Source organism: Polistes dominula, unplaced genomic scaffold (assembly GCF_049000335.1).
Source record: "Polistes dominula isolate Pdom_NZ unplaced genomic scaffold, Pdom_raw_medaka contig_20, whole genome shotgun sequence".
In the NCBI taxonomy this organism is placed as follows: domain Eukaryota; kingdom Metazoa; phylum Arthropoda; class Insecta; order Hymenoptera; family Vespidae; genus Polistes; species Polistes dominula.
This window is the reverse complement of record NW_028301147.1, coordinates 3,334,994-3,360,475: the sequence shown is the minus strand read 5'-3', so window position 1 is coordinate 3,360,475 and position 25,482 is coordinate 3,334,994. Positions and strand designations below refer to the sequence as shown.

General features: G+C 29.7%; 3 protein-coding genes across 3 annotated transcripts in view; 1 reads left to right on the top strand and 2 right to left on the bottom strand.

The window, feature by feature from the left end:
- RhoGEF64C (Rho guanine nucleotide exchange factor at 64C) overlaps positions 1 to 16,198 on the top strand; it is a 54,400-nt gene extending 38,202 nt beyond the window's left edge. The window contains 14 exon segments of the mRNA XM_015320378.2: positions 3,601 to 4,000; positions 4,307 to 5,091; positions 5,094 to 5,904; positions 10,001 to 11,970; positions 12,259 to 12,470; positions 13,182 to 13,446; positions 13,757 to 13,978; positions 14,051 to 14,200; positions 14,338 to 14,445; positions 14,523 to 14,675; positions 14,783 to 14,899; positions 14,967 to 15,068; positions 15,178 to 15,216; positions 15,218 to 16,198. Of these exon segments, the coding sequence (XP_015175864.2) occupies positions 3,601 to 4,000; positions 4,307 to 5,091; positions 5,094 to 5,904; positions 10,001 to 11,970; positions 12,259 to 12,470; positions 13,182 to 13,446; positions 13,757 to 13,978; positions 14,051 to 14,200; positions 14,338 to 14,445; positions 14,523 to 14,675; positions 14,783 to 14,899; positions 14,967 to 15,068; positions 15,178 to 15,216; positions 15,218 to 15,307 (5,424 nt within the window). The 3' untranslated portion in view covers positions 15,308 to 16,198.
- Positions 16,199 to 16,358: 160 nt separating this feature from the next.
- mtTFB1 (mitochondrial transcription factor B1) lies at positions 16,359 to 17,739 on the bottom strand. Its single transcript, XM_015320379.2, has 3 exons — positions 17,109 to 17,739; positions 16,866 to 17,019; positions 16,359 to 16,784 (listed from the first exon to the last, which is right to left on the bottom strand). Exons 1-3 carry the CDS (start codon positions 17,737 to 17,739, stop codon positions 16,544 to 16,546), a joined length of 1,026 nt encoding a protein of 341 aa, XP_015175865.1. The 3' UTR covers positions 16,359 to 16,543.
- A 152-nt stretch (positions 17,740 to 17,891) lies between these two features.
- Positions 17,892 to 18,642, bottom strand: LOC107066097 (Coiled-coil domain containing 56). The gene is made up of 2 exons (XM_015320380.2): positions 18,460 to 18,642; positions 17,892 to 18,181 (listed from the first exon to the last, which is right to left on the bottom strand). The coding sequence occupies exon 2, from the start codon at positions 18,168 to 18,170 to the stop codon at positions 17,892 to 17,894; it is 279 nt and encodes a 92-aa protein (XP_015175866.1). The 5' UTR covers positions 18,171 to 18,181; positions 18,460 to 18,642.
- Positions 18,643 to 25,482: the final 6,840 nt, after the last annotated feature.

The window sequence follows — 25,482 nt, the reverse complement described above, 5'->3', positions numbered from 1 at the left end:
TTCTCTCTCTTTCTCTCTCTCTCTTACCGATAGTATTTCCTCTTAATCCGATCAACAATACATGTATATAGTATATGCATGAATTGAAAGTTGTAGGATGTTCGTAGGGTATTTTCGAAAAGTTCGTAGGGTATTTCCGAAAAGTTCCGTTCGAATTTTTAAACACGGAAATTTTATGAGAAAGTTCAAACGAACTTACGAAAATTGAGCTTTCATTACCTTTTTTTTCATAAATTCATTGCATTCATTGTTTTTTGTAAGATTTTTTATTTGCTTTAAGTTATGTTATATATATGTATATATCTTTTTTCTCTCTTGCTAATAGTTCTTCCTCTTTTCCTATTCCCCATACATATATATATTGTTACACATAGGAACATACATTCTCTATTTTTTTTTGTCTTTCCATTAGTAGTACACTCTTTTCTTCCTATCTACCATACATAAATATCCTTACACACATAAAGATATGTACTCTTTCTCTCGCATTTAATACATCCTTTTCATCCTATCCACCATACATATACATCGTATATCCTTACATACACATACTAAAATATACACTCATCATTTCTCTTTTACTAATAGTTTCCTCTTCATTCTATTCACTATACACATACACCCATATACAAGAAAACGTATATACCATTTCTTCCACTGATATCAAAATACTGTAATTCCATTAAAAAATCCTTAAAACTCGTAGAACCGATGAAGCAAAATAGTCGATTAAACTCGTCAATCCTTTGAGAAAAGGAAATTTCGTAATCATTTAAATTCTTGGAAAAATATACATATATCGAAGGAAACGATAAAGGTAACGTAATTTAATTACATTCGGAATGCAACTACTACTACTACACATATATATTATATATACGTAGAATATAAGTGACACTTATCACGATAATTCTAAATGTACATATAATACACACACACATACACACAGACTGACGTTAAATGTATCCGTTCCGTTGCATTGGATCTCATTTCTTACTTTAATCTGCTTCTTTTTTTTATTTGTTTAATCTGTTTTTTTTTCTCATTCTTGGAGAGTTTTCTTATCGATCTACTCCCTCTCCCTCTCTCTCTCTCTTTCTTTTCTCCTGTAAAGAGACATAGATCGGCATCGGCGACTGTCAGTCGTGGTTTTCTATCTATCGTCGATCCTTTCTCGAGAAAAGAACTTCTCTCTCGAGCGTGCAACGGACCGTACCGGTCAGACCGGACGACCACTTACTTACTTACTTACGTATATACTTATATATACTTATACTATACTTATATTCTCTTTCTTTTTCTCTTTCTTTCTATCTCGAAGAAGAAGAAGACGACAACGACGACAACGAGCCACGTACTCGTCGCAAACCCAACGATCCTTCTCTCGGGTTTTACTCCTTCCGTCCTTTATTCGTCCACTTCTTCTTTTTCTTCTTCTTCTTCTTCTCCTTTCTTCGATTCGATCAGAGATTCTCTATGGAACTTACTTTTTTTTTTTATAAATATCTTAACTATCTCTATCCCCATTTATCTATTTATTTATCTTTATCTATTTCTCATTCTTTCTTTCTTTCTTTCTTTCTTTTTTTTTTCTTTCCATTTAGATCTTGTTGGCTTTTACGTTAATAATGAAATTTCTTACCTTTCTTGTTCGCTTTCTTTTCATAAGGAAAGAATTCTCTTGACCACTCTCTTAATATCTATTTCTATCTTTACCTTTCTATTATATCTTTATGTTTAAATCATTTTTATTTATCTACTTTATTTTCATTAATTTTAGCTCGGTTTTTTTTTCTGAATTTATTAGTTTAATTTTTATATTCGTTCGGTAATAGTGTGAATTTTTATATCAAATTAATGTGGCATTTTTATTAAAAATTTTCTTTTCTTTTTTTTATTATTATCACTGGAAAATTATACAACTTTTTACTTTCTATTTTTACTTTAATTATTTTTTCAAATTTTATTTTTATTTTAAATAAATATAGTATAGAATACAATATAATAAAAAAACTATAGTATAGTAATACAAGTTATACAAGTAATACAAATATTATTTTTATTATAAGTTAATATAGCATAATAATATAAGTTAATAAATGCAATATTCGTAACAAAAAATAAATTATTTATTTATCAAATAAATATTGTATTTGATTTATATTTCAAAAAGTTTAAACTAGTTTAAAGATAAATATATTTTTATTTAGAACACATTTAGTATCTTCGTTCGTTCATTTTATAAAATTTTCGAAATTTTTCTATTCCCATTTTGTCGTAGATGAAAACGACGATTCTCAGTAACACCATAAATTCTATTACGATTTCTCCTATAGGAAACGAATTTATAAATTACAATCTCAGTTTTGTGCGTCGTTCACTTTCCCTGAAACACATTCGTTTATTTCTTTACTCCTCTTTCTCTTCCTTATCTTATAATATTTTCTTCCTCTTCGATGGTTATACGAACGAACGTTCCTTCTATCATCTTATTCTTGGTATTTTCAACTTCGCGTACTCTCAATAACGTCCTTTTCTCATTCTCTTCCCTTTCTTGGAAGAACATAAATGTGTTTTCGTAGTAGTAGTGGTGGTAATCTTTGACGAGAGACGATTTGCGGAAGAGACTTGACGATCGGCTTCTACGAGATAAGAAAAAAGAATAAAGTAAAAGGAAAAGATAAAGAGACAGATAGATAGATCGATAGAAAATAGACAAAAAAAAATAGAAAATAAAAAGAAAAACCACTGAAATCTTCCCTTTCATGCCGTTAAAGGGAAATTCAGACGATCGATCAATCGATCTATGGATCAAACGATCGATAGATCGATCTTTCGTCCCTACGATCAATACAAGAATCGAGTGAGACGAGAATCTTAGCTTTGCTTTCTCGTAACTATCGATATATCGATTTCTAAGAGTTGACGAGTTGTTGTTGGCTTTTCTTGTAATTCAAACTGGAAAAGAATAATAATAATGATAATAAAAAATGAACAATCCAACGTCTCTTATTTTCTCTAACTCTGTGTCTATGTCTCGATAATATTAACAAAGACATAGGAAGATATTTTTCCTTGCATCTAGCAAATGATCCTTCTACCGGGTTCAAGGTCAGGACCAAGAAACGAGAGGCACCTAAGTATGCTTGGTATAATGATCGATTAGTCCTTCCTCTATCAATTTTTTTCTTATCTTGAAACTTCTTTGCTAGAGAATGAGTATCGTTGAGGTCGAGATCAGGATATTAATTATTACTATGATTAAACTATACTAGAGAAATTTTCAACGAAGTCATATCATAATGATGATAATGAAGATAATTCATTTGTCATAATTATTTGTACAACAATTGTTAAAAAATTATTATTTTATTATAATTCTTTTTATTTCGTACAAATTGATATGTTCGTTCAAAAAATACTGTTAATTTATTATTATTTAATTATGCATACCTATAGTTTATATTAATTTAAATTAACTATCCTAAATATAAGCTTATACCAAATATTAATATTCTAAATAAAAATAATTTATTATTATTATTATTATTAAATGAAAAGAGAAAATATTTTGAAACAAAAATTGTGGTATATTTTTAGAACTACGATACTTTGAGTAAAAACAAGAAATCGTGGAGCGTGAGATTGGGTCTCTCTCGTCAAAATCAAAATCCAGATGACCCTGGTAAGGGTTGGGGTACGATAAGCAACGGTAGCGCGCTGTCCCGTCAAATGATCTACGGCGACCCATGGCTTTATGGGACGGTTCGATCGTCGAGGCCTGGTCACGATCCTCGAGCCTTTCTGACACCGGCACCCCCACCACCACCTGGAGCACCGCTTCTCGTGGTATGTTCCTGCCCGGAGTTCCTTTGCGGAACGACCAGGAAGCTCGGAAGCAATTGCCGCAAGTGCGGTGGTCACCGATTGGCTGGTGTACCTTTAGGAGGAACTTGCCGATTACCAGCACCATCATCGAGGTCCAGGCCCAGTCTTGCAGGTAACATTCAATTCGAGAAACTTAAATTTTTTATTATCCTTTAAGTAAATAAGAATACACACCCTTACCTTTCACGGTTAAGTAAATCGAAAGAGAGAAAGTTTGTTAATCAAGTTCCTTACATAAAAAAATATCTTGATTTTTTTTTATGGTCACGTAGGCGTAATGAGAGAACCAGTTTCATGTTGTGTTAGATTTGATATCAATCCACCCTATTACGAAATCTTATAAATAATCAGAGATGTTTGGAACATACGATATCATACGACACGATACAAATACGATACAATGATGATATACTATTAGGTGTACTGAGACCAGCAATGGACGACCCATACGATCAGATGAGAAGGAACAGACTAGTGGAACCAAGATCCCGAGCACGGAGTACCTCACCACACAGACCATCGTCCCAACGAGATTCCCGAAGCCAAAGTGTACTGGCGGGAAGGAACACGAAGGAACGAAAGGGTTCGATCGAGGGTACTACTTCGAGATCCGAGTGGTTCGACAAGGAAGGTACGGTGCATCCTCATCAATCACATCATCATCATCTTCATCATCATCATCAACAACAACAACAACAACAACAACAGCAACAACAGCAACAACACGACAGCAAGTCACGACAGAACTTCATTGGTACATCGAACGACCACCATTGGTTGGAGGAAAATCAAACGGAGAATGTTGTTTTGAGGAATGGAGGAATCGTCGAACGACCCAATCAAAAATCGATACCCCGTACCTCGAAAAGAACGAACACGATTCAGAGAAACAAGGATAATCAGGATTGTTCGGTATCAACAAAAATCTCATCGTCGTCGTCGTCGACAGTTGTGGAAACTTCATTGGCAAGAACAAAAACTTCTAACTCGAATAACAACGGTCAAGAAAATATCGGAGATTCGAGAAGAAGTATTTTAGAGTGCGACGTTAATCCTTATCTATTGTTGAAGAAACAAAAATACGAGGACGATTTAAGCGACGATCTGTCGGACAATGCCTTGGAACAGGACGTTGACTCTAGGACACCTTCGAATTCGTTTGACCCCTCCAAAGTGAAATCGATCGAAAGGATACCAAATAGGGGGCAGCTGTAGCAGCTATTGGTGGTCAAAGAATTCGTGTATTCAACGAACCGAGAGAAATATCTGACGATGAAGAAAATACACCGGTCACGAGGATACCAATACCCAAGGTCTCTCCTAAAAGACCACCAAGAAAATTGAAGGAAGCCAAGCAGACCCTGAAAAGTATTTTAAAGAGAGGTCGAGTACTCGAGAGTAAAAGGAAGAACGTATTGTTCAAGGTCGATAACGTAATATTCGCACCGGAAAAACCATCCGAGGCCACTAGACTTTCTTGGAGTAGAATCGGTAGGTTCGCTAACTGTACGAAGGACACGCGTAAAGAGGAATCCGAGGAGGATTACGAGGAAGAGGAAAGGCCAATGATTGTGGTAGAGGAAGAGGAAGAAGAAGAGGAACCTATTGTACCGAGAGAACAACAAGAGAAACATAAATTCATCACCATTCCTAATATCAGTGATCCCAAAGCTGACAGAAGTAAAAATAAAGATACGAAAATAATACCTCAAGTAAAAAACGTTCTTGCATACACCAATTCATCGAAAATCGATAGTCCCATAGTTGGTTCTAAACCGATCGATAATGTTGAGTTGCGTAAGAAGAATCCAGAAATCGAAACGATCAAATCAAACGAAAATCTCATATCTGCGAACAAATACGAAAGATCTAAAGAAGATCAGAAATCCTCAAAAAGAGATAATGATCATATCAAGTTGGAAGATGAAACGGAATTGGAGATCGAAATTGAAGAATTGAACGATAGGCTTCCGTGTATTGCAGTTGATGAGAAGGATCTGATTCTGAGGTCGGAAGGTAAGATTATAACTAATTATTGCACGTAATATTAATTATGGGCTAAACATTTTTTTCTGGGTAAATTTTTTAGACTAATTAATATTTCCAGATTATAAAATTATAATTTTTAGAATTATTGGTTTCTTACCCAATGCTAATTATTTAATTATTTTTTATTAGACTAATTATTTTGTTCAAATATTCAAATAAGAATCTTAAGAACTTTTGATTCACCCTGTAATTTTGTTTGTTTTTTCTTTTTACTCATACTCGGAATATCATATTCTAATCATCCCGATTAATACAATATAATAACATCAAGAACTTATAATTAGACTTATCGGAAATATCCTTGAACTTTAGCAATGGTTACATATATCTTTCAAGGATAACGAGAGTAAGTTAGTTCCTTGGTAAGTTTCTTTCATACTCCGTAAGAGTTTCTTATCACGAATCCATAAAGTCAATCGGGATGGGTAGTCCTTGTTGTCTTACATTACTCGTTACGAAGTGACTGTTTTAAGTTCACTCGCTTGTTCCATTCTCGTTCGATCTTATCTAAATATTTCCTTTTTACTAGACCGAATGAACAGAAATTGTACATTTTTATTATAATTCACTGTACACGTGAGTGTAATCATTGATAAAGATAAACAAGAGTATTTACTATAAATTTTCATTCTCTAGTTACATGTAGGAAGTGTTCATTACTCGACCATTAAGATGACATTTTTTTTTAAAGTTCAATATTTATCAATAAATTACAATATAGAAAGCCACAAGTTTGCTAAGTGGTTTTAAAAATTAATTATTTATATTTGTTGAAATTTTCTGTGAATTAACATTTGTTCAAATTATAAAATTAAAATTACAATTTTTGATTACAAACCTAGAAAGTTAAAAGAATGTATTTGATTTTGAAACATCCGTTGGGATAAATAAAAATCTTTGGTTTCTCGATAAGATTATCAAAAAGGAGTGGCCAATGTTTCGCATAAAATTCCATCGGGAGAACCACTGTGTCCTTAATGACAACTTTCAGCGACAAGAGGAGAAAGGTTAGCCGATCCTGCCGACCCTGAGCTTTATCCTCAGGCATACATATTCTATATAGTTGTATCACTCCTAAAAGAGATTCGAGAGATTCGATTTCAGAATCGTTGAAAGTGGATAAGGTCAGGGCTGGCCAGTGTCGAGCCAACGAATCATCGATCTGGATTACCCATTTTGGTTATTGACGCAAATAACATTGCTCATGATATCATTTTAACTCGTTACTCTCATTTTTTCTATTTTTTTTTTTACCATTAAAAATAAAATCAACAAATTTATCATTTTTCAACATAAATATATTTTAAATAAATATTTAATTAAATTAATAAAATAACAATTATGAAATATTACAATTTCAATTTAAAAATAAAACCAAGCAAAAATAATTAATAAATGTTTTGATGGTCGGCCATATTGTTTTAGAACATTCTTTCAAATCCCATAGAATACGTATTGTATGTTTTTAATATAATAAAAAATGTAGAAGAGTAAATTTTGAGATAGAAAGGTTGAAATTCCATGGCAAATGTATCCGAAAGGAGAGAAAGAAAGGATACCGGCCGGCGTGATTCGATTTGCGAAAGTGGACGCGTGGGAAAGATACGAAAGAGATCGGTACAATGCGAACAGCGGTCGTCCACCTTATATGGAAGGACGTGTACATATTTATCGGTGGGCACGTTCATCCTTCGTCCGTATCGTAAATGTCTTCGTGTCACGGGATCCCAGAAGAGTAGGAGGAATAGTTACATACTAATTTCACCACTGTATTCGAGGACCCTTACTCGATTCAATTCGATTTTATTCGATTCGATTCAATTCGCCAAAGGGTACCCTTCGATTTATTATTTTTTTTATTTTTATTTATAATATAATTTTTGTTGTTGTTTAATTTTAATTTATTTTTATCTTTTTCTTTTTTCGTTTTGTTTTCTTCTATCATATTTTACTTCTTTTTTATCTATTTTATCTATTTTATCTATTTTATCTGTTTTATCTCTTGTCATTCTAACAATACCAACACCGTACTCTTCGACATAAAGAAACGAAGTGGAAAACATTTCTGTTTGCGGTGAACACGCGTCGTAATAAATTCGGACGAAGGGCGTCATAATGTTTGAAACGAGTTCCGACGATCAACAGACGCTACCATGTGCCAACGCCATCTTGGTACCATCGTAAAAACTTAGCGGTATAATCGGACCACGGCCATATACATTGGCGTACAATAAAATTAGATTTCAAACAAAGACTCCTCTCCTTTCACTTTTGACTTTCAAATAAATTCACTAGGAAAAAATAAACCAAAATTGAAATAAGCAGGGTACACTTTTTATTATTATAATTTTATTTTAAAAAATGGACATCAAATTCTTCTGTTTTTTATTTTCTTTTTTTTCTATATTATTCAAATCCCACTTTTAAATTTTATTTCATTTTTTTTTTTTTTGAATAAAAATTTACACAAAATAAATAATAAAGAAATGTACTCTACTTGTTAGAATTCACGCATTCGCCATTTTGGTTTATCATTATAATCGCGAAAATTGCTATACAAATGCAAAATGTAGACAAATTCGGGCTTAATATTACGTCAATTATGTTCCATATCTCTCTTTGAATAGTGTGAATTACTTTTTGAAACATAATTCTATTACACTATTACATACTGTGTACTAATCCAGTAATATCGGTGACATTATATTCACTCATGTTCCTCAGCACTCAACCACTAATTTTCTAACATAAGATCTCATTATATATATCGTGTTATAATGCAAAGCGTTAAAGAAACTTTATATAATAACTTCTCATTGGTTTAACTCGTTCAACTCTAATAGAAAATTTCTTGTATTAATCCATACATGGATATCATATTTGATAAATCAAAAAATGTACGAAAAAGAAACGAAATGACGTTTGTCTCTCATCAACGTGTTTTTTTTCTGTTCTACAAAAATTATTAGATAATATTCCTGAATATATAAAATGACCATCATAAAAGTGAATGTAATAATTTCTTTTGTATTTCTAATTTCTTTTTCTTTTTATTTCATATTTTATTTTTTTTAAACAAAAAAATATTCTTTTTCCACATTTTTTTCTTAATAGTATTTTGTGAATAATTATTTACAAAAAATTAGAAAGGAAGATTGTGTAAAGTTAAGTAATAATTGTACGCGTAATTTGTTTGAAAAATAAAAATAAAAATCGGCAATTATATTTATCGATCGATTAGCGAGTAAATCAAGCAACCTCGTGGAATCCTCTTTAAAAAGTAGAGCAAATGTTGGAAAAACCGTAGCAATTTTCCAACCAGTGAGATTTCATGCAAGCTAAATACAGCGATGAATTCTCTTTGTCGGTGTACATACTTTCACCGATCACTTATACGCATACGCACACGCAACATACACACGTATATACATATATGTATGTACGTTCGAGAGATCGAGAAGAAAAGGGATTGGCTTTAAGATAAGATCAATATTCTGACTCGAACGTATAACCTATATTTTCTCTCTCTCTCTCTCTCTCTCTTTCTCTCCCTCTCTCTTTCTTTCATCCTTTCTTTCTCGCCATTTTCTTTTTTTTTTCATCTCATTATCGTGAAGATCGCTTTCCTCTATTTATCTCATATCAAGAGTGAACAATTATCGCACTGAAATTATACGATAGCATCTTTGACGCTTGTATTTTTTAATTTAAATAAAAACAAAAAATATTAACAAATAAACAATTATTCTTTAAAAATCATTTTGTCATTCGTATAGGAATCCTTTAGAATTCTGATCAAGACCGTGAATCCGTTCTTTTTTTTTTCGTCAAAACTTCTCGGATTTCATCGTGCGGTTTTATTTCCGTGAAAAAGAACAAAAAAACTTGCGCATAACCGAAATCTGAGAAATCGTGAGAATATTGCGGGGTGGGTAGTATCTTTTTGTTGGGTTTAAATATCACTTCCTTGCAATAGGTCAATGATTTTTGTTGATCAAATAATTCGGATTCATCAAAATTTCAATTAATTCCTGTTCAAAGTGTTTTTTTTTTTTTTTTACAGAAAATTCAAGAAGACCATTCCTTTCACGTAGTCAAAGTGACCGATCGTTCAGCAAACCACAAGTTTCAGCAACCAACGTGTATTTCGCCGATACGATGCGTTTAAGTCTTGGAAAAAAAATCAAAGTATCCTCATCGACATTAGAAACTTTAACAAACGAATTAATCAAAAACACGATGACCGTTAATCAAGATTTGTCAAATAAAAAAGAACCCAACAATATAAATGAAACAATTGCAAATAATTCGGAAATAATTCAGACGAAATCTGAACAAGAAATTACAGATGATCAATTATCAAACAAAACGTTAGAAATAATAGAAAAAGAATTAGATCCAGCTGTATCTACGTCATTGATGAAAGATCAGGAACAAAATCTGATGCAGGAACATTTTCGTGGTATGAAACCAACTAGTTGGTCGCCACCACCTGGTAGACAAAAGCATCGTTTTAAAATCAGTGATTCTGAGATAAACACCGAAGACTATGGTGTTTCAACGATACAGGATCACAGAAGATCGGTATCGTCGGCATCTACTTTATCTTGGAATTCCAGCAGTTCGCACGGATCATCGAAGATAGAAATTGGACCATCTTCATCGAGTGAAAGTAACGTTTGTAAGATCACAGTGAGTCCAATGGCATCTCCATTGGTTCATAGATTACAAATAGGACCTGGAGTACCAACTAAAACGGTTAAGAGAACGTCCATATTGATAAATGGTGATCAAAGTTCTGGTGTTGAGTCTACTCCTGATAACAAAGTCACCATCAGTGTAGGTGGTGAAGACAGTGTTTGCAATCCTACAGTTATATCAGTCAATTCCGAAATCCTTCCAAAGATTCAGAGTACCGTTGAGAATCGTACCTTGGTTATATTAGATAATTATAAATCTAACATTGTTGTTGAATCTATTGCCGATGAGACTAGATCCAAACAGAATAGAATCGAGTGTCCTCATAGAAATGAGGAACGTTCTAGGAACTTGGAAGATACTTTCTCTTTATCATCAAAATCAAATAAACCTGTTAATATTTTAGAAGAGACTAATGTGAACTTGGACAATCAAATTAGAATCTCACCCGATGTGCCACCTAAATGTAACAAATCCGAACAATTGTCACGAGTTAATTCGCAGGAAGAAACGAAGAATCAAAATGAACAAAAATTAAAGGAAACCGAAGATTCTCCAAAATGGTCTGATCTTTCAAAAGAAGTAATGATCTCTAAATTGTTGGAAGGATCTTTGAGAAAAGCTCGTGAAAATGGTGAGATTTTAGATCACGAAAGTGGTGAAGCTATTTTGAAAATTTTAAAACAGAGCTTATTGAAGAGCAAAGAATACGAAAGTTCGGAATCAACTTTGGAAGCTAATTACTCTAGGACTTCTAGTTTGAACTCTGATACCGATTTCGTGTCAACTAATCTTTTTCTCGAAGAGAATCCTTACGAGGTAATCAAGGAACCAATTTACGAAGAAATTCCTGACGAACCACCGCCGTTGCCATTGAGTCCACCACCTTCTGAAGATTTTCTTAAAGATAGGATTTACTTCACTGACGTAGATTATTATAAAAAAGTTGGACCTGGTGAATTCATGGGTTCCTATTTATCGGAGGAAGTTTTCAAAAAGACAAACTCCGATGATCTAGCTGAGTCCTATTTATCCAAAAGTCCTGAAGATTTCTTTAAAAAGATCTCCATTTCACCTGATGAAGAAAATATTTCAACTAAATTTGAATTACTTAATTTCCTCATGGATTCGAAGGATCGTACAACTACTGCTGATGAGGAAGACGAGGAAGAGGATGATGAAGAGGAGGATACTGAAGGAGACCTTGAAGCCCTTTATGAACAAAAGGAAACCAGTCTGGGTGATCTCAGTTCTAAGAGTTCACAAATTTCAAATGTTTCGGATAGCAGTGAAGAATGTAACATTATCTTGACTAGTTTGCCGGAAACTTTGAAGGTAAATATATTGTATTTTTTTTATTCATTTTGAAAAATGAGTTGACAAATTTTAAGCCTCGATAAAAAGAACAAGTTTAATTTTAAATAAAACTGAGTTTGATAAATGAAAAAGCATAAAATTAGAACTAACCCTCTTAATAATATAAATATTATATTAAATTATTATCATCTTCCAAATGTTGATATTATTTATATAAATTAATTTATCAAAACTTACAAAATAATAATAATAACAGTTTTATTCAAATTACATTAACTCGTTATACTTGTTAACTTTATTATATAGTCAAGAACCGTGGACATCGAAAGAACTGATAGCGGAGTTGGGTCAGAAAGTAGTCAAGCTAGTAGTACTCGAGGAGTGGCAAGAAGATGGAGAAGCGGGAACGTTTCGTCCGGACCAGGAAGTTTACTTAGCGGAATACCGCAAGTGATTTCCGGTGATACAAAACTCTGTGAGGATTGTGAACAACGTTTGGATCCTTTAATAACGGACAGGTACTGCTCTAGATATTACCATTCAAAACAATTCAAACAACGTGTAAATATATTCAAATCTTAATATATCATTTTATATCTCAAGATTTAATTTTTGTCACGTTCATTCTCGTTTTAAAAAATTTCAAGATGTAATTTCAACAAGCGTGTTCAACGCAAGAAGAAATTTTATTCATTTTTTTTTCTTATTGTCAGATAAAATTGTTTAACAAGCTATTAATTCTAACGAGATGCTAATTGTTTTTTTCCACAAATTATTTTTCAGTGATTTTTAAAGCGACTTCTCACTTTTTTCTTGTTATTTTCTTCATTAGAGAGATTAAATCAGATGACATGTAAGATGTAACACGCAGGAACTAATGATTAGAATCGTATTTGAACATTTCAAAGTATTTATACTCTTTTTGCTAATGTTTGCAAGTCAGGTCACGTGACAAACTACTTTCTCCTCTTATTTGTCATTCCTTTTATCGTAAAGAGCGAAAGTGTCCTTATCGAGACGCATGATCCATCGATAAATGGTGTAAATGATCAAGCGAAAGTGATTTTAATTTTGATTATCACGCATATCCACATACTCATGTATGAACATACATGGTCATTTTTATTTTTATCTCTTTGTCGTATAATTGAAGAATTGACATTCTCAAATAAGGAAATTATAAATGATTTATTCGATGTTATTTAATTTTTTATTTGTATTTTTTTCAGTGGAGTAGTTTATGCACCCTTCGTATGCAGGAAGTGTTCTAAAAAAAGAGCTGAACGGAAGGAAATCATTACGGAGATTGTTGAGACTGAACAAAAATATGGCAGGGATTTACAAATTATTCTTGAAGAATTTCATCGTCCTATGTTGAATGCAGGCCTTCTTACATCTGAACAATTGTCAGCCATTTTTCTTAATGTCGAAGAATTATTAGAAGATAATCTTGCTCTAGCTGAAAAATTGAAAGATGCTGTGGAATTTGCTCAGGTGATTTTATTTTTCATTAAAAATGATTTGGAATCTATACAAAAATAAACTTTATATAATTCTAATGCATCATTTTTTGTATTTAAACTGTAATAAAAAAAAATCTGAATTTATTAATAATTTTAAATTGAAATGTAAATTCATATTAATCAAATTAGAAATATTAAATTTTACAATTAAATGCATTTAAAAATATGAAGTTACTTATATTTTATTAAAAAATTTGAAAAGTAATTTTTGTCATAGAAAATAGCTTTACGTTTGATAAAATTATGAACAATTAATTAATAATATTTGATTTTTAATATAGGAATCAGGTGACGAAGATCTTCTAACGGTTGACGTTGGTAAAATATTTTTGGAATCGGAACGAATGCTTCACGCTTTCGAAAATTACTGTACTCGACAAGGCAGTGCAAGTTTACTTTTACAAAATTTAGAAAAAGAGAAAGAACTTCTACGAATTTTTCTTAGGGTCTCTCAAATGGAGAACACTGTTCTTCGTAGAATGAATCTTAACTCTTTTCTCATGGTATATTATTTTTCTCTTTTAATCATTATAATTAAATTATAAATTTTATAAACAAGATAAAATTATTTTTAGGTTCCAGTTCAAAGAGTAACGAAATATCCACTTTTGTTAGCACGATTGTTAAAAGCTACGCCATCAGTTCGGCCAGATATTCAAGAGGCAAAAAAAAGACTCAAACAAGCTCAAACTAACATTGAATTGCATTTAGAACACATGAATGCTGTAAGTAATAAATGTTAACATTAAAATTGTGCAAATATTAAAATAACTGATTTCATCATATACCTTACTTTTTCTATAATTATTTTAATAATATAATCAACAAATAAACAAATATTTTTCTACAAATATATTAACAGGAAGCTAAAGATGTTACTTCTACGAAATTATGGAGAAGAATTTCTATCATACAAAATGGTAGACGATCAACCGGTGAGCAAGATGTGGTAAACATCAAATTAAGAAAGGTAAACAAATCAAATTATTATATCCTAAATACTAAGACAAACAAAATTATTAACAATATTTTATTTTATTATTACAGATGGCTGTTGAAATTTTAGAATGGGCTCACGAAGAGGCAAGATTTGTCTTGGAAGGTCGACTTTTGGTTGCTCAACCAACAGATAATAATTGGAGACGAGGTAGAACTGTCAAACTATCTCCTGTCACTGCCATGCTTGTCACAAATGGCAAGGTAAATGATTAATTTACCTAATTAATTTTCAAAATGTACAAAATCATGTACGATCAAATTTAATTAAAAAAAAAAATATATATATATATATATATAAATTATTTTAGCCAACTGTTGAGTACGTAGAATTCAACGATGATTCACTTTTCCCAAGAGACATAGGTATTAAAGATGCGACATTACTTTTGGTGAAAGAAAAATTTGGTCGTTACTCTTTACTACGTGTAAGTAATTGCAATGAATGACATTAATGATTAACAATTCTAGTCACGTGTATCATCATTTTTGTAGGAACCTTTGTATCTCGATAAATGTATAGTATGTTGTGAAACTAATCTCGAGGAATATTTTGAAATACAAGAATTATCTTCCAAGGAAACATTCATATTCAAGGTAACACTAATTAATTTAAATTTATTTTCTATGTTTATTCAATAATGTTTACTAAATGTCAAATATACTATTTAATTATATTCTATTTATTTTAATTTAATTTTTTTAGGCTGAGGATGGCGCCAGAACGAAAAGATGGTGTAGAACTTTTGCAAGCTCATGCACAATCTCTTGGTGCTTGGCGCAAACGTCGTGGAGCTTTACCTAATATTATGATATGTGGTGTGGCTAGAAATTAAAAAAAAAAAAAAAAAGAAAGAAAAAAAATAACTTATAAATTCAATTTTAAATAAGTTGAGAATATGAATGGCAAATTACCAAACTCTATGCAAATAATTTGCAACAACTTCTATTTCTTTTCTTTTCTTTTCTTTTTTCTTCTTTAATGTTTTCCGAAAATATAAATGATAAGTTTATTAATAAATCGGAGAACTTATTTAAATGATTTCCAATGCACTTCGATATATTGTCGAAGAGCAATAAGAAAGTCTTCGTAATGTTTGATAATCGTTTCGTTAATGTTTTGTGTGTGTGTGAGTGTTTTGAATTTACAGTACGTTGCAGAAACTGAAGTTTCCAACGTAACTGTAATTAGAATAGGACGCAACGATTTTCTTCATTGATTCCTAACAAATATATATATTATTATATATTATTATTATATATATAATCGTAAGTATATAATGCATATAATATATAATTTTTATTTTATTTTCTTTGTAATTTATCTTACGCGTATGTAAAATATACGTGTAAGATAAAACATATATATATATATAGGCACATATATATGAATGTATTATATGTGTGTGTATAAGACTATTTAATATTGATTAATAATTATTATACTATATTTTTATGATTATAATAATAATATATATGCGAATATATTCTTGTAACCCAAAAGAAATGAAGAGTAGCTGTGATATCAATCGGTGTATTGGGTATAATTGTTTCGTTATTATTAATTTCGGGAACCACGGTACAAAAAGGAATTTCATCCTCTTTAATAATTACATTTATCAACATTCAATCTCTGGCAATATATCGACTTTACAGGTAGTAGGGTTTTGCAAAGTTCTGAATGATGATATTGTACGAGAGTCGATTTAATGTTTTTTTTTTTTTTTTGCAAAAAGTGTATTACTAAATGCCTCTTGTTTTATGTTTATTTCTTTTTTCTTCCTTTTGTTTTCTAGAATAATATAAAAATGCATTTCTCTCGACAAGTTGAATGATACTTAACAGTATTTTACTATGGCTAACACATCATTTAATTAAAAATACAAATTGTACATTGTACTATAGTTTTATTTAATTACTAAGCCATACTCGTGTATATAAGTGTATATTTATACACATACGCTCTTATCATTGAAATTTTCACAAAACTATTGTAATAAAAATTACATTTTACGATTAAATAAAATGAAACATAATATAATAAGAACCCATTTTCCAAATACAAATTTATTCTATTCTGCACATTCGCTAATGAAATTAACTTTAGTAAATTTTCTTGAAAGTATTTTATGCGATGCACGAAAATTATACAGGCTTATCTCGGGATGTTTTTCCAATAGATATTTATAAGCGGTTGATATTTTATCAAAATCTTCCACGGTTAGTTCCATCGGTCTTGTCATTGGATCTAAATCGGTCAATTTATATACCATATGAGAAAGTTCTTCTCTACAATATTCTGGAAAAAGTCTTCTACAAGGAAGAACAATAGTATTATCATCATTTTAATATTGCTTAAGTATATAAAAAAATGTACTAATGTATAAAACTTACCCGACACATTTAATGCTGTACTTTTGTCGAGAACTAAAAATGGTTCTTGTTACTCTTTCAAAAAAATTGAATTGGTGCATTGTACGTGGTGATTTTAACGGTTCAAATGTTACAACTCCTACATCAACATCAGGTTTAGGAAGAAAAGCTTTTCCTTTGAATAGAAATTAAAGAAATGAGAAATTAGATTATTTTTTATAAAAGAAATAAAATTACAAATATTATATTATAATTAATTTATACCTGGAATAATTAAACGAAGATTAGGTTCTGTCCATGCTTGTGCCATTACTGATAATCTACAGCGTTGTTCTTCACATGGTCTAGCTACCAAACGTTCCGCAACTTCTCTTTGAAATGTTAATAACATTTTTGTCCTACCGTAAGACCATGGACCACTTCGTTCAGATATTTTTTTAAGCCATTCAATTATTAAAATAGTTGAAACATTAAACGGTAAATTACCAATTAAATGAATATTTGGAGCTATATCCGTCCATTCCTTTTTCTCTTCTATAGGAAACATATTGCTCATATTTATATTTCTTATATCCTCGTATATAACATCCATTTGACCATTTGAATAATTAAAAGCATCCGCTAACATATCTAATATTGGTTTAAATCTTGGATCTTTTTCAATGACTATTACCTTTCTAGGATTTTTACGCATTATAGATCTGGTTAATCCACCTGGACCAGGTCCAACTTCGAGTACATGACTTTTCGAAAGATCTCCAGCTTTCTTGATTATTTTATCGATAAGTCTTTCATCCAGTAGAAAATTTTGAGACAGATGTTTCAAAGCAGATAATTTATATAATTTGATGACATCTCTTATAGTTGGAAGAGGAGGTAATCTTAATTTCAACATTTTTCTGTACAACGTTTCTTTATAAAATGATTCTTAATAAATCAATGTTAAGTTATACATTCAAATAGTAACAATTATTTTAACAAATCAAAATAGTTGTATGCGTATAGATATACATGTATATGAATCAAAAAGCTTTATCTAAGAATGATTTATATATCAGTTTTAGGAGGTATTATTACTTTCTCAGGTTCGTTAAAATCATCTAAGAACTTTTCTTGTTTCACCGTATATATAGTATAACAATAAATTGACAAAACAGTAACTCCTAATATACTACCAAGTATTTTGTTCGATCGTTTCAGTTTCAACAATTGCTGAACTCTCTCCGAATTCTTTTTCTCTATTTCTTTCATTAGTAAAATATTATTGCTATTTATTTTATCAATATCTGTTTCCCAGTTCACTTTAGGCATCTGATCCTTGTCCATGATATGAATAGCTTAAAACAAAATATATAATACCCATTTTATTGTTGGTAGTATTATCAAATTTATATATTAATATTTTGCAAACAAAAATGTATGAAATTATTTTCTTTCCTCCAAATTGAATAATCACTATTTACATATTATAACATAATTACATGTTACAAAACACTTATTACAGAACTATTACTACAATAAATGTAAATTTATAATTGATAAAAAAATAACAAGATGAAATTAAATTTACTATAAATGAAAGTGAGGTTAGTTTGTAACACTTATAAAAACTTACGATGAGATGTTGATTACATCAATGCTTTTTTCGATAACACAATCGAAATATTACACATTCATATAATAATATATTCTTTTTATTATATTATTTTCAATTTTAGAAATACTTATTCTACTTGGAATAAGTCTGCTGGATATTAACTGTACTATCTTAAGCACGTGTGTAATTATATACTATTCACAAGAATTATAAGGTGACCAATGTTTTTTATACTGATGATACTATATTACCGAGACTGTACTTGGACAAACTTTCTTGTTGCTTTCAGTTAGTATTATAGATTTCTAAAATACTTTTATCAAATAATATAGAATTATATAAAACATCAGAAGTCAACATTCTGTACAACAACTCATCTTAGTTACCACCGGGACCACTAGTGGGCGATAGTAGGTACTTAACTCAATGACAGGTACAATACTATCAAGAAAAAGTACAATACCATCAAAGAACGCTACAGTATTACACAGAATACAGTATTCTATCTACTATCGCCAACTGGTGGTCTCGGTATTAACTAAGATGAATTTGTTACACGAAAAGTGAACTTCTGATGATCTATATAATTTTATATTCTTTGCTTTTATTCTAAATTTTAATTTTTATGTCAGATTTCACAAAAAATTGCTAAAAAATATTACATCAACAAAAAATTTTATTATTTATTAGAATATGAAAAATTTCGAGGATCAATAGTAAAATTGTATGATCATGAATCAATTAGAATTTCAATCATTCAATTATAAATGCTACGTATATTTCCTTTGAATTAAGATGAATCGTTTCGTAGGTAATATTCAGATATTTCCGTATATGAAGAAAATTCTCATATTTCCTTGAATACCAACCGTGCTTGGTAGCTTTGGTAAATGCTTTGACGTTATCGATTGAATATTCGCATCATAGATATTTCATTCACGTACACAAACATACATACATATATGTTAATATTACTTGCATATTTATGAGTATACCCAGATGTATTTCTATGCTTGTGGAATTTTCATAAAACCATTAAGGGAAAGAAAGAAACAAAGAAAGACATAAAAAGTTAAACTTAAAGTACTAATATTCTTTTAATCGAATATCAACGTTTAAAACTTTGTAATTAATTAAAAAAGTAGAGAGAAAAGAAAAGAACAATACATTGTTACAAAAGTTAACAAAAAAAGAAAAAGAAACACAGATAAAACAACGATCCGCACAACTCTAAGCAAATAAGTCATCGTCGGTTAAAATTTAAATTACTAAAGCGAATAACTCGCGTTAACTTTTATTACGGTGAACCAGAGTAATTAAATACACAAAGGGTGGGAACTTATAATTCTTGAATATATTTTATTTATTTTTATATTTATTATTATTTATATATATTAATTATTATTATATTATAATTATATTAATATAATTAAAAAAAAAAAAAAAAGAAAATTAATTATTCTTTTACCGAACTATTTTAGCTTAATTTTATTTTTATTTTATTTTATTTTTTTTCAAATTGTTAAAACTAGGAGTCGAGAAACTTTTGACTCAACCCCATGCAACATGCGTACACATAGATATAAATATAACGAGTAATACATACACCATGAAAAGAAAGTCAAGGAACACGTATATAAAAGAGGTTCGTCGTTGGTTTGGAGTGACGTCAGTTTTGAAACTACGCAAACAGGCCTGAAATAAGTTCTCCGAATGAAACACTCCCTTATATTTACAGTATGATTTACGCAATATTCCATCATTTTCTCTTTCTCTCTCTCTTTCTTTCTTTTCTTCTTTTTTCCTTCTATTTCTGCGTTGATTCGACGTAAAGTTCTAAAGGGTATACAATTATAAATGTATTCATTGAAACTTGCAATACTGTATTTTGTTGAATAGAACGCAGCTGTCGACAACAGTTTTCTTATGTCCTGACGATAACGATGATAATTATGAAAGATGATCCTTTTCTGGAATATAAAGAAAATATAATATCTATATAGATTTTGTTTTTAGACAAAATGTCGTCCATTCGTTATATCATAGTTGTCATTGTCGTCATCATTGTCGTCATCATTGCCATTTTCTTTAACTTCGTAAATCTGTATTCCCTTATCAAACTTGTATTACAATACAGTAGCGTATTTCACAAACTATAGCTTTATTGATTTCAATTTGATTAACTTAACTACGGTTTCGAAACGAAAATGTTGTCTTCGAACTACTTTACTTCTTTCTAAGATAGAATTTCCCCTGTGTATTGAAATTACCAAATGCAATCACTTATCTCTTTTAAAAGATTTTTATTTCTTTATAAGAATTATCATTTGTTATTTTTAAATTTATTTTTTATATATTGTTTGTTAAATATAAATAATATTAATAACATAATGTTCCGGTCGTATGTCTGTTCTTAGCCATCACAAAAGAAACCGTGCCGAATAATATTATTATTAATAGATATATTAAATATATTTTAAATTATTATTATAATATAATAATAATAAAATATATTAAAAATATTTTAAATATATCAAATTACATTAATACTAAATATATTAACACATTCGCGACCGCTGACGTGAGTTCACGTCATTTTAAATTTTAAAAATTCAATAAAAATAAATTTATATATATATTATATAAATATAAATTTTATATATTAAATTTATATTTAATTATTTCATTAATATTTAAATAATTATATTTTATTTATATTATTATATTTTATTATTTAAATAAAATTTAAATAATTCATTATTGTTGCCGGTACTAAGTATTAAAAAATATGTCAGTCTCGCGAATGTGTTAATATATTTATTAAATTAATTCCGACCACTACGACACCCATTTCCAAATATAATACGTCTGAAAAGGGTTGAACGAGTGAAAATTAAAAGAATTAAATGGGATTTATTAAAAATTCAAGTTATACAATAGCCAAACAGAAAAAGATCACGATCATTCTTCTTTCTCGAGGCTTCCTCCGAGAAATCATGGAAGTGCCGTTGAATTTCATAGAACTGTGTGAAGAAGATATTTTTTATTTATGAGGACAGTTAAGGTCCGTAACAGTAGAATAAAGCCTCAAGCAATATCTATGATAATGTTCGATCGTGTCACACGCGATACTACGCTAAAATACGGATAAAACATAAAATGCCGTTGGGCTATATTCTTTGTTGTCCCGATGATGAAAGAATCGAAAGGACCGAAGAGTATGCATAAGAAAAAAAAAATAAAAAACAAAAAAAAACAAGGAAAAGAAAGAAACAAAACTACAGAAGGAAACACCCCTAGTATAGGTTCGATTTCTGATAACACCGATTGCGAAAGGAATAAAAAGTTTTTTTTTTTCTCTTATCTTCTTTTCTTACTAGATTCTACCAAAACACTTGTATATAAGTATGTGTGTATGGTGTGGGAAGAGTGAAAAAAATTAGAGAGAGTAAGAGGGAGAAACTACGAAAGCTTTATCTGCATTTTTCCCTTTTTTTTTTATTGTCGATAACTTATCGACAGAGCTATCACATAATTCTTCTCCTTTTTTTTCGATGTTACAATTTTTAAAGCTTTTTCTTTCCTTCCTATCTCTTTTTTTCTCTTTCTTTCTCAATTCTTGTGCTGATAAAAAAAAAAAAAGAAAGAGAAGGAAAGACTATATTGTTTTATTTACGAAGCTATTGCAAATCATTCTCTCTCTCTCTCTCTCGAATTTCTTCGTTTCAAAAACGAATCTGATCGTTTGTCAAAGACAGTACACGTGATATGAGATTAAGTTCGAAATCCAACATCCAGAATCATTTGGAGAATACGAGTATTTATTTTCTTCTTTCTTGACACTTCTTCCTATTTCAAAAGGATATCCATTTTCCATAGAATACCGAACAAACCGATCGAGTCTGTAATAAATTATTTGCAAGTAAATTAATCTCTCTTTTTTTTTTTCTTTTTTTTTTTTAGAGAACAAAGATATATACGTAATTGTTTTTAATCTTATTAGATAGTTCGAGAAAGAAATATGTATTTTATTTTAACAACAACTCAATGTTATCTATCTCTTTCCAATACTTTGCTTTTTTTATTTTACAACTTAAAATCAAAAATTCATTTTTATCGAAAAACGAAGACAAATGATTTATAGTTAATTTCTTTTATTTCTATTTTTTTTTTTTTTTAATAAGGTAACAAATTTCAAATCGTAAAGTTGTTCTAATTAAAAGACAAAGATGAATGTTTTAACAAGGAATACAATTTTTCTTAGTTTTTATAATTATGAAGAAACAAAATAAAAAGAAACTTGAAAGTATTCGTAATTGGCCATTGATATTCTCTTTCGTGGATAAATTTACGTCGATTATTATTATCATTATTATTATTATTATTATTACATCAGTGAAGCAGAAACGTTGGGAATGATTTGCGCGAGTAATACGTCGCAATCGTTAGAAAGTGTGCTCCATGAATTATTAATAAATTGCAACGGGACTCTCTCAAGCATAAGGTAATCCCCGAGCTTTACAAAAAGCCTTGACGGTCTTTTCGTTCTTGAGAAAACACGATAATGGCCGAAAAGAATCGTTCGAACTTCGAGATAAATAATTCTTTCAATTCTTTTTTTTTTCATTCTTTCTTTCTTTCTTTTCTTTTATAAATTTGGATATCATTTTATTCATCGTTTCACATTTGTTAAAATGTAATTATTAAATTTTGTAAAATATGTCAAAAAGATTGATTGATTTTTATTTTTTATTTTTTTTTAATTTTATGATACGAGAATATTTTAATTGAAATATCAAAACTTATTCGTCTGTGATAAATTACAGAAAAAAATAAAAAAATTATTGTAAATTATATGCTATGATTCGATTTTATTATTATAAAACGAAACGTTTTATTCGTTTCATCGAATGAATGAAAAAATATTCTAACAAACGTCATGTGGCAATTATAAATTTGTTTTCTATTTAGAGATTAACGATCCATCATTCGGCTTTTCAACCTACGACCACGTGGGACTAGAATGTATTTCTTGGAGTTAGGAAATTCTGTGTTAACGAGCGTAATCCGTTCTTTTGACATGAGCAACATAGAACAAGATGACGTATAATAGTTTCGATCGATTATGCGACTAGGAGACTTTTAAAGTGATTTTCCAAAAAAAAAAATATTATGATTTATGTCTATTTAACAAAATGATCGTAAGATTCTCATTGATCAATTATTATTAAATCATGTTTCATGTAATTGTAAATATTTTTTACATGAATTTTTTTAAACCACTTTTTGTAATTATTTTTACCTTGCAATATTTTATAGGTAATATCAATATTTTTTTATATTATAATTATTTTTTAATTTGTGTGTAAATAATGTTTATCTATTAAAACATTCAATCACATATTTCTCACAAATAATAAATAATTAATAATAATTTATACATAAATTAATAATACTCTAAAACTCAATTTACGTTTTAATAATTAAGAAATAATATTTTTATTTCAATACAAAAAATAACAAATTAAATAATACCTTTTTTTTTTAAACAGATAATATTGTGCCACTTGGTTTGTATAGATTTCTTTTATTTTTATTTTTTCGTAAACAAAAAGAAAAAGAATGAGGATGAAGGGACTGATCAGCTTTCGGTGATTTCCCGTACAGACGAAAAGGTCGATGAGAAAAAGGGCGAAGTAGATTTCTGGTGTCTGGTAATACGAGACTACCATTTGCAGCTTAAAGCTACGTGGCACGAAAACGCTTCTCTGTGCAATCACGTAGTGTTACTTCAATTTCCTTGATAATCCTACCACGTAACTGGCGCGTATTAAGCTCAATACACATACACACAAATACAGAGTTCTGTCCCTGTGCATCTCGTACATCGTTCGACGTGGACTTACATTCCCCGATACATCACGATCCTACCATTTACTGTATTACATAAATTCCCAGATAAATTTACGAATATATGCATACATACATGCACGTATGTATGCATATATGTATACATACATATTATAAATACATGCATATTATATAAAAATGTCGAGTATATCATACTTGACATTTGGAATGTTTGTTAAAATTAATGTTGAATGACATTCAAGATACGAAAATAATTAAACAACTCTACTCATATTAATATTATATATTATATTAACACATACGTGTTACACATCTTTTATTTTTTAAAAATTATATTTGAAAGTAACAATTAATTTTCTATAAATATATATAAAAAGAAAATATATATATATGTATATACGTAACTTTAAAAAATATATACATATATGTACGTGTACGAATTAATTGATTATTAATTAAACAAAAAGGTTTTGACGTAATTGAAGAGAAATTGTTGAAAATGTACGAAATAATGAGAAATTGTAACGTTAATGAGAACATTTCTTTGCTAGTTACAAGAATAGAATAATTATTTCCTAAAAATATTGTTATGTGTGCGTGTATGTTGAGAAATAGAGAAAGAGAATTCTACATTTTCTACAACACATTCTTTCAAACCAGCTATTTTGTACAATGCATAATTCACACGTGGTTAGAAGGTTCATTATGATGTCAAAGTAGGTATGTAGCTGATCTGTGGTATAGTTAGAGAAAGTGAGAAAGAGAATATGAGACAGAGAAAGGGAGAAGGAAAGTTTTAAATGAACGGTGCCACACGAATGATGTCGTTCGTTCATGAACTTCAAAGTATATAACTTGATTCCGAAAGCTTGTCACAGCACACTGCTATTCGATCCCAAGCGTAGGTTTCATCCAATTTATTGTAAATTAAATATTTTCCTTAACTAGGCTAGAAAGGTTTTTTTTCTCACCTTTCTCTCTCTCCCTCTTTTTTTTTTACATATATATACACGTAATATATATATTGTATTTTTATACAATATTGTATACAATATTACGAATATACAATAAAAATACAATATTATATATATATATATTGCATTTTTATTTCAATAATTATATTAATATATTATAATATTATAGCAGATATTATAATAAGTTTATATATAT

Coding starts and splice junctions, on each gene's coding strand:
- mtTFB1 (XM_015320379.2), bottom strand. CDS start 17,739: ATGTTGAAATTAAGATTACCTCCTCTTCCAACTATAAGAGATGTCATC. Junction 17,020..17,108: donor TCTTCGTTTAATTATTCCAG/GTATAAATTAAT, acceptor TTCTATTCAAAG/GAAAAGCTTTTCTTCCTAAA. Junction 16,785..16,865: donor TACAGCATTAAATGTGTCGG/GTAAGTTTTATA, acceptor TCTTCCTTGTAG/AAGACTTTTTCCAGAATATT.
- LOC107066097 (XM_015320380.2), bottom strand. CDS start 18,170: ATGGACAAGGATCAGATGCCTAAAGTGAACTGGGAAACAGATATTGAT.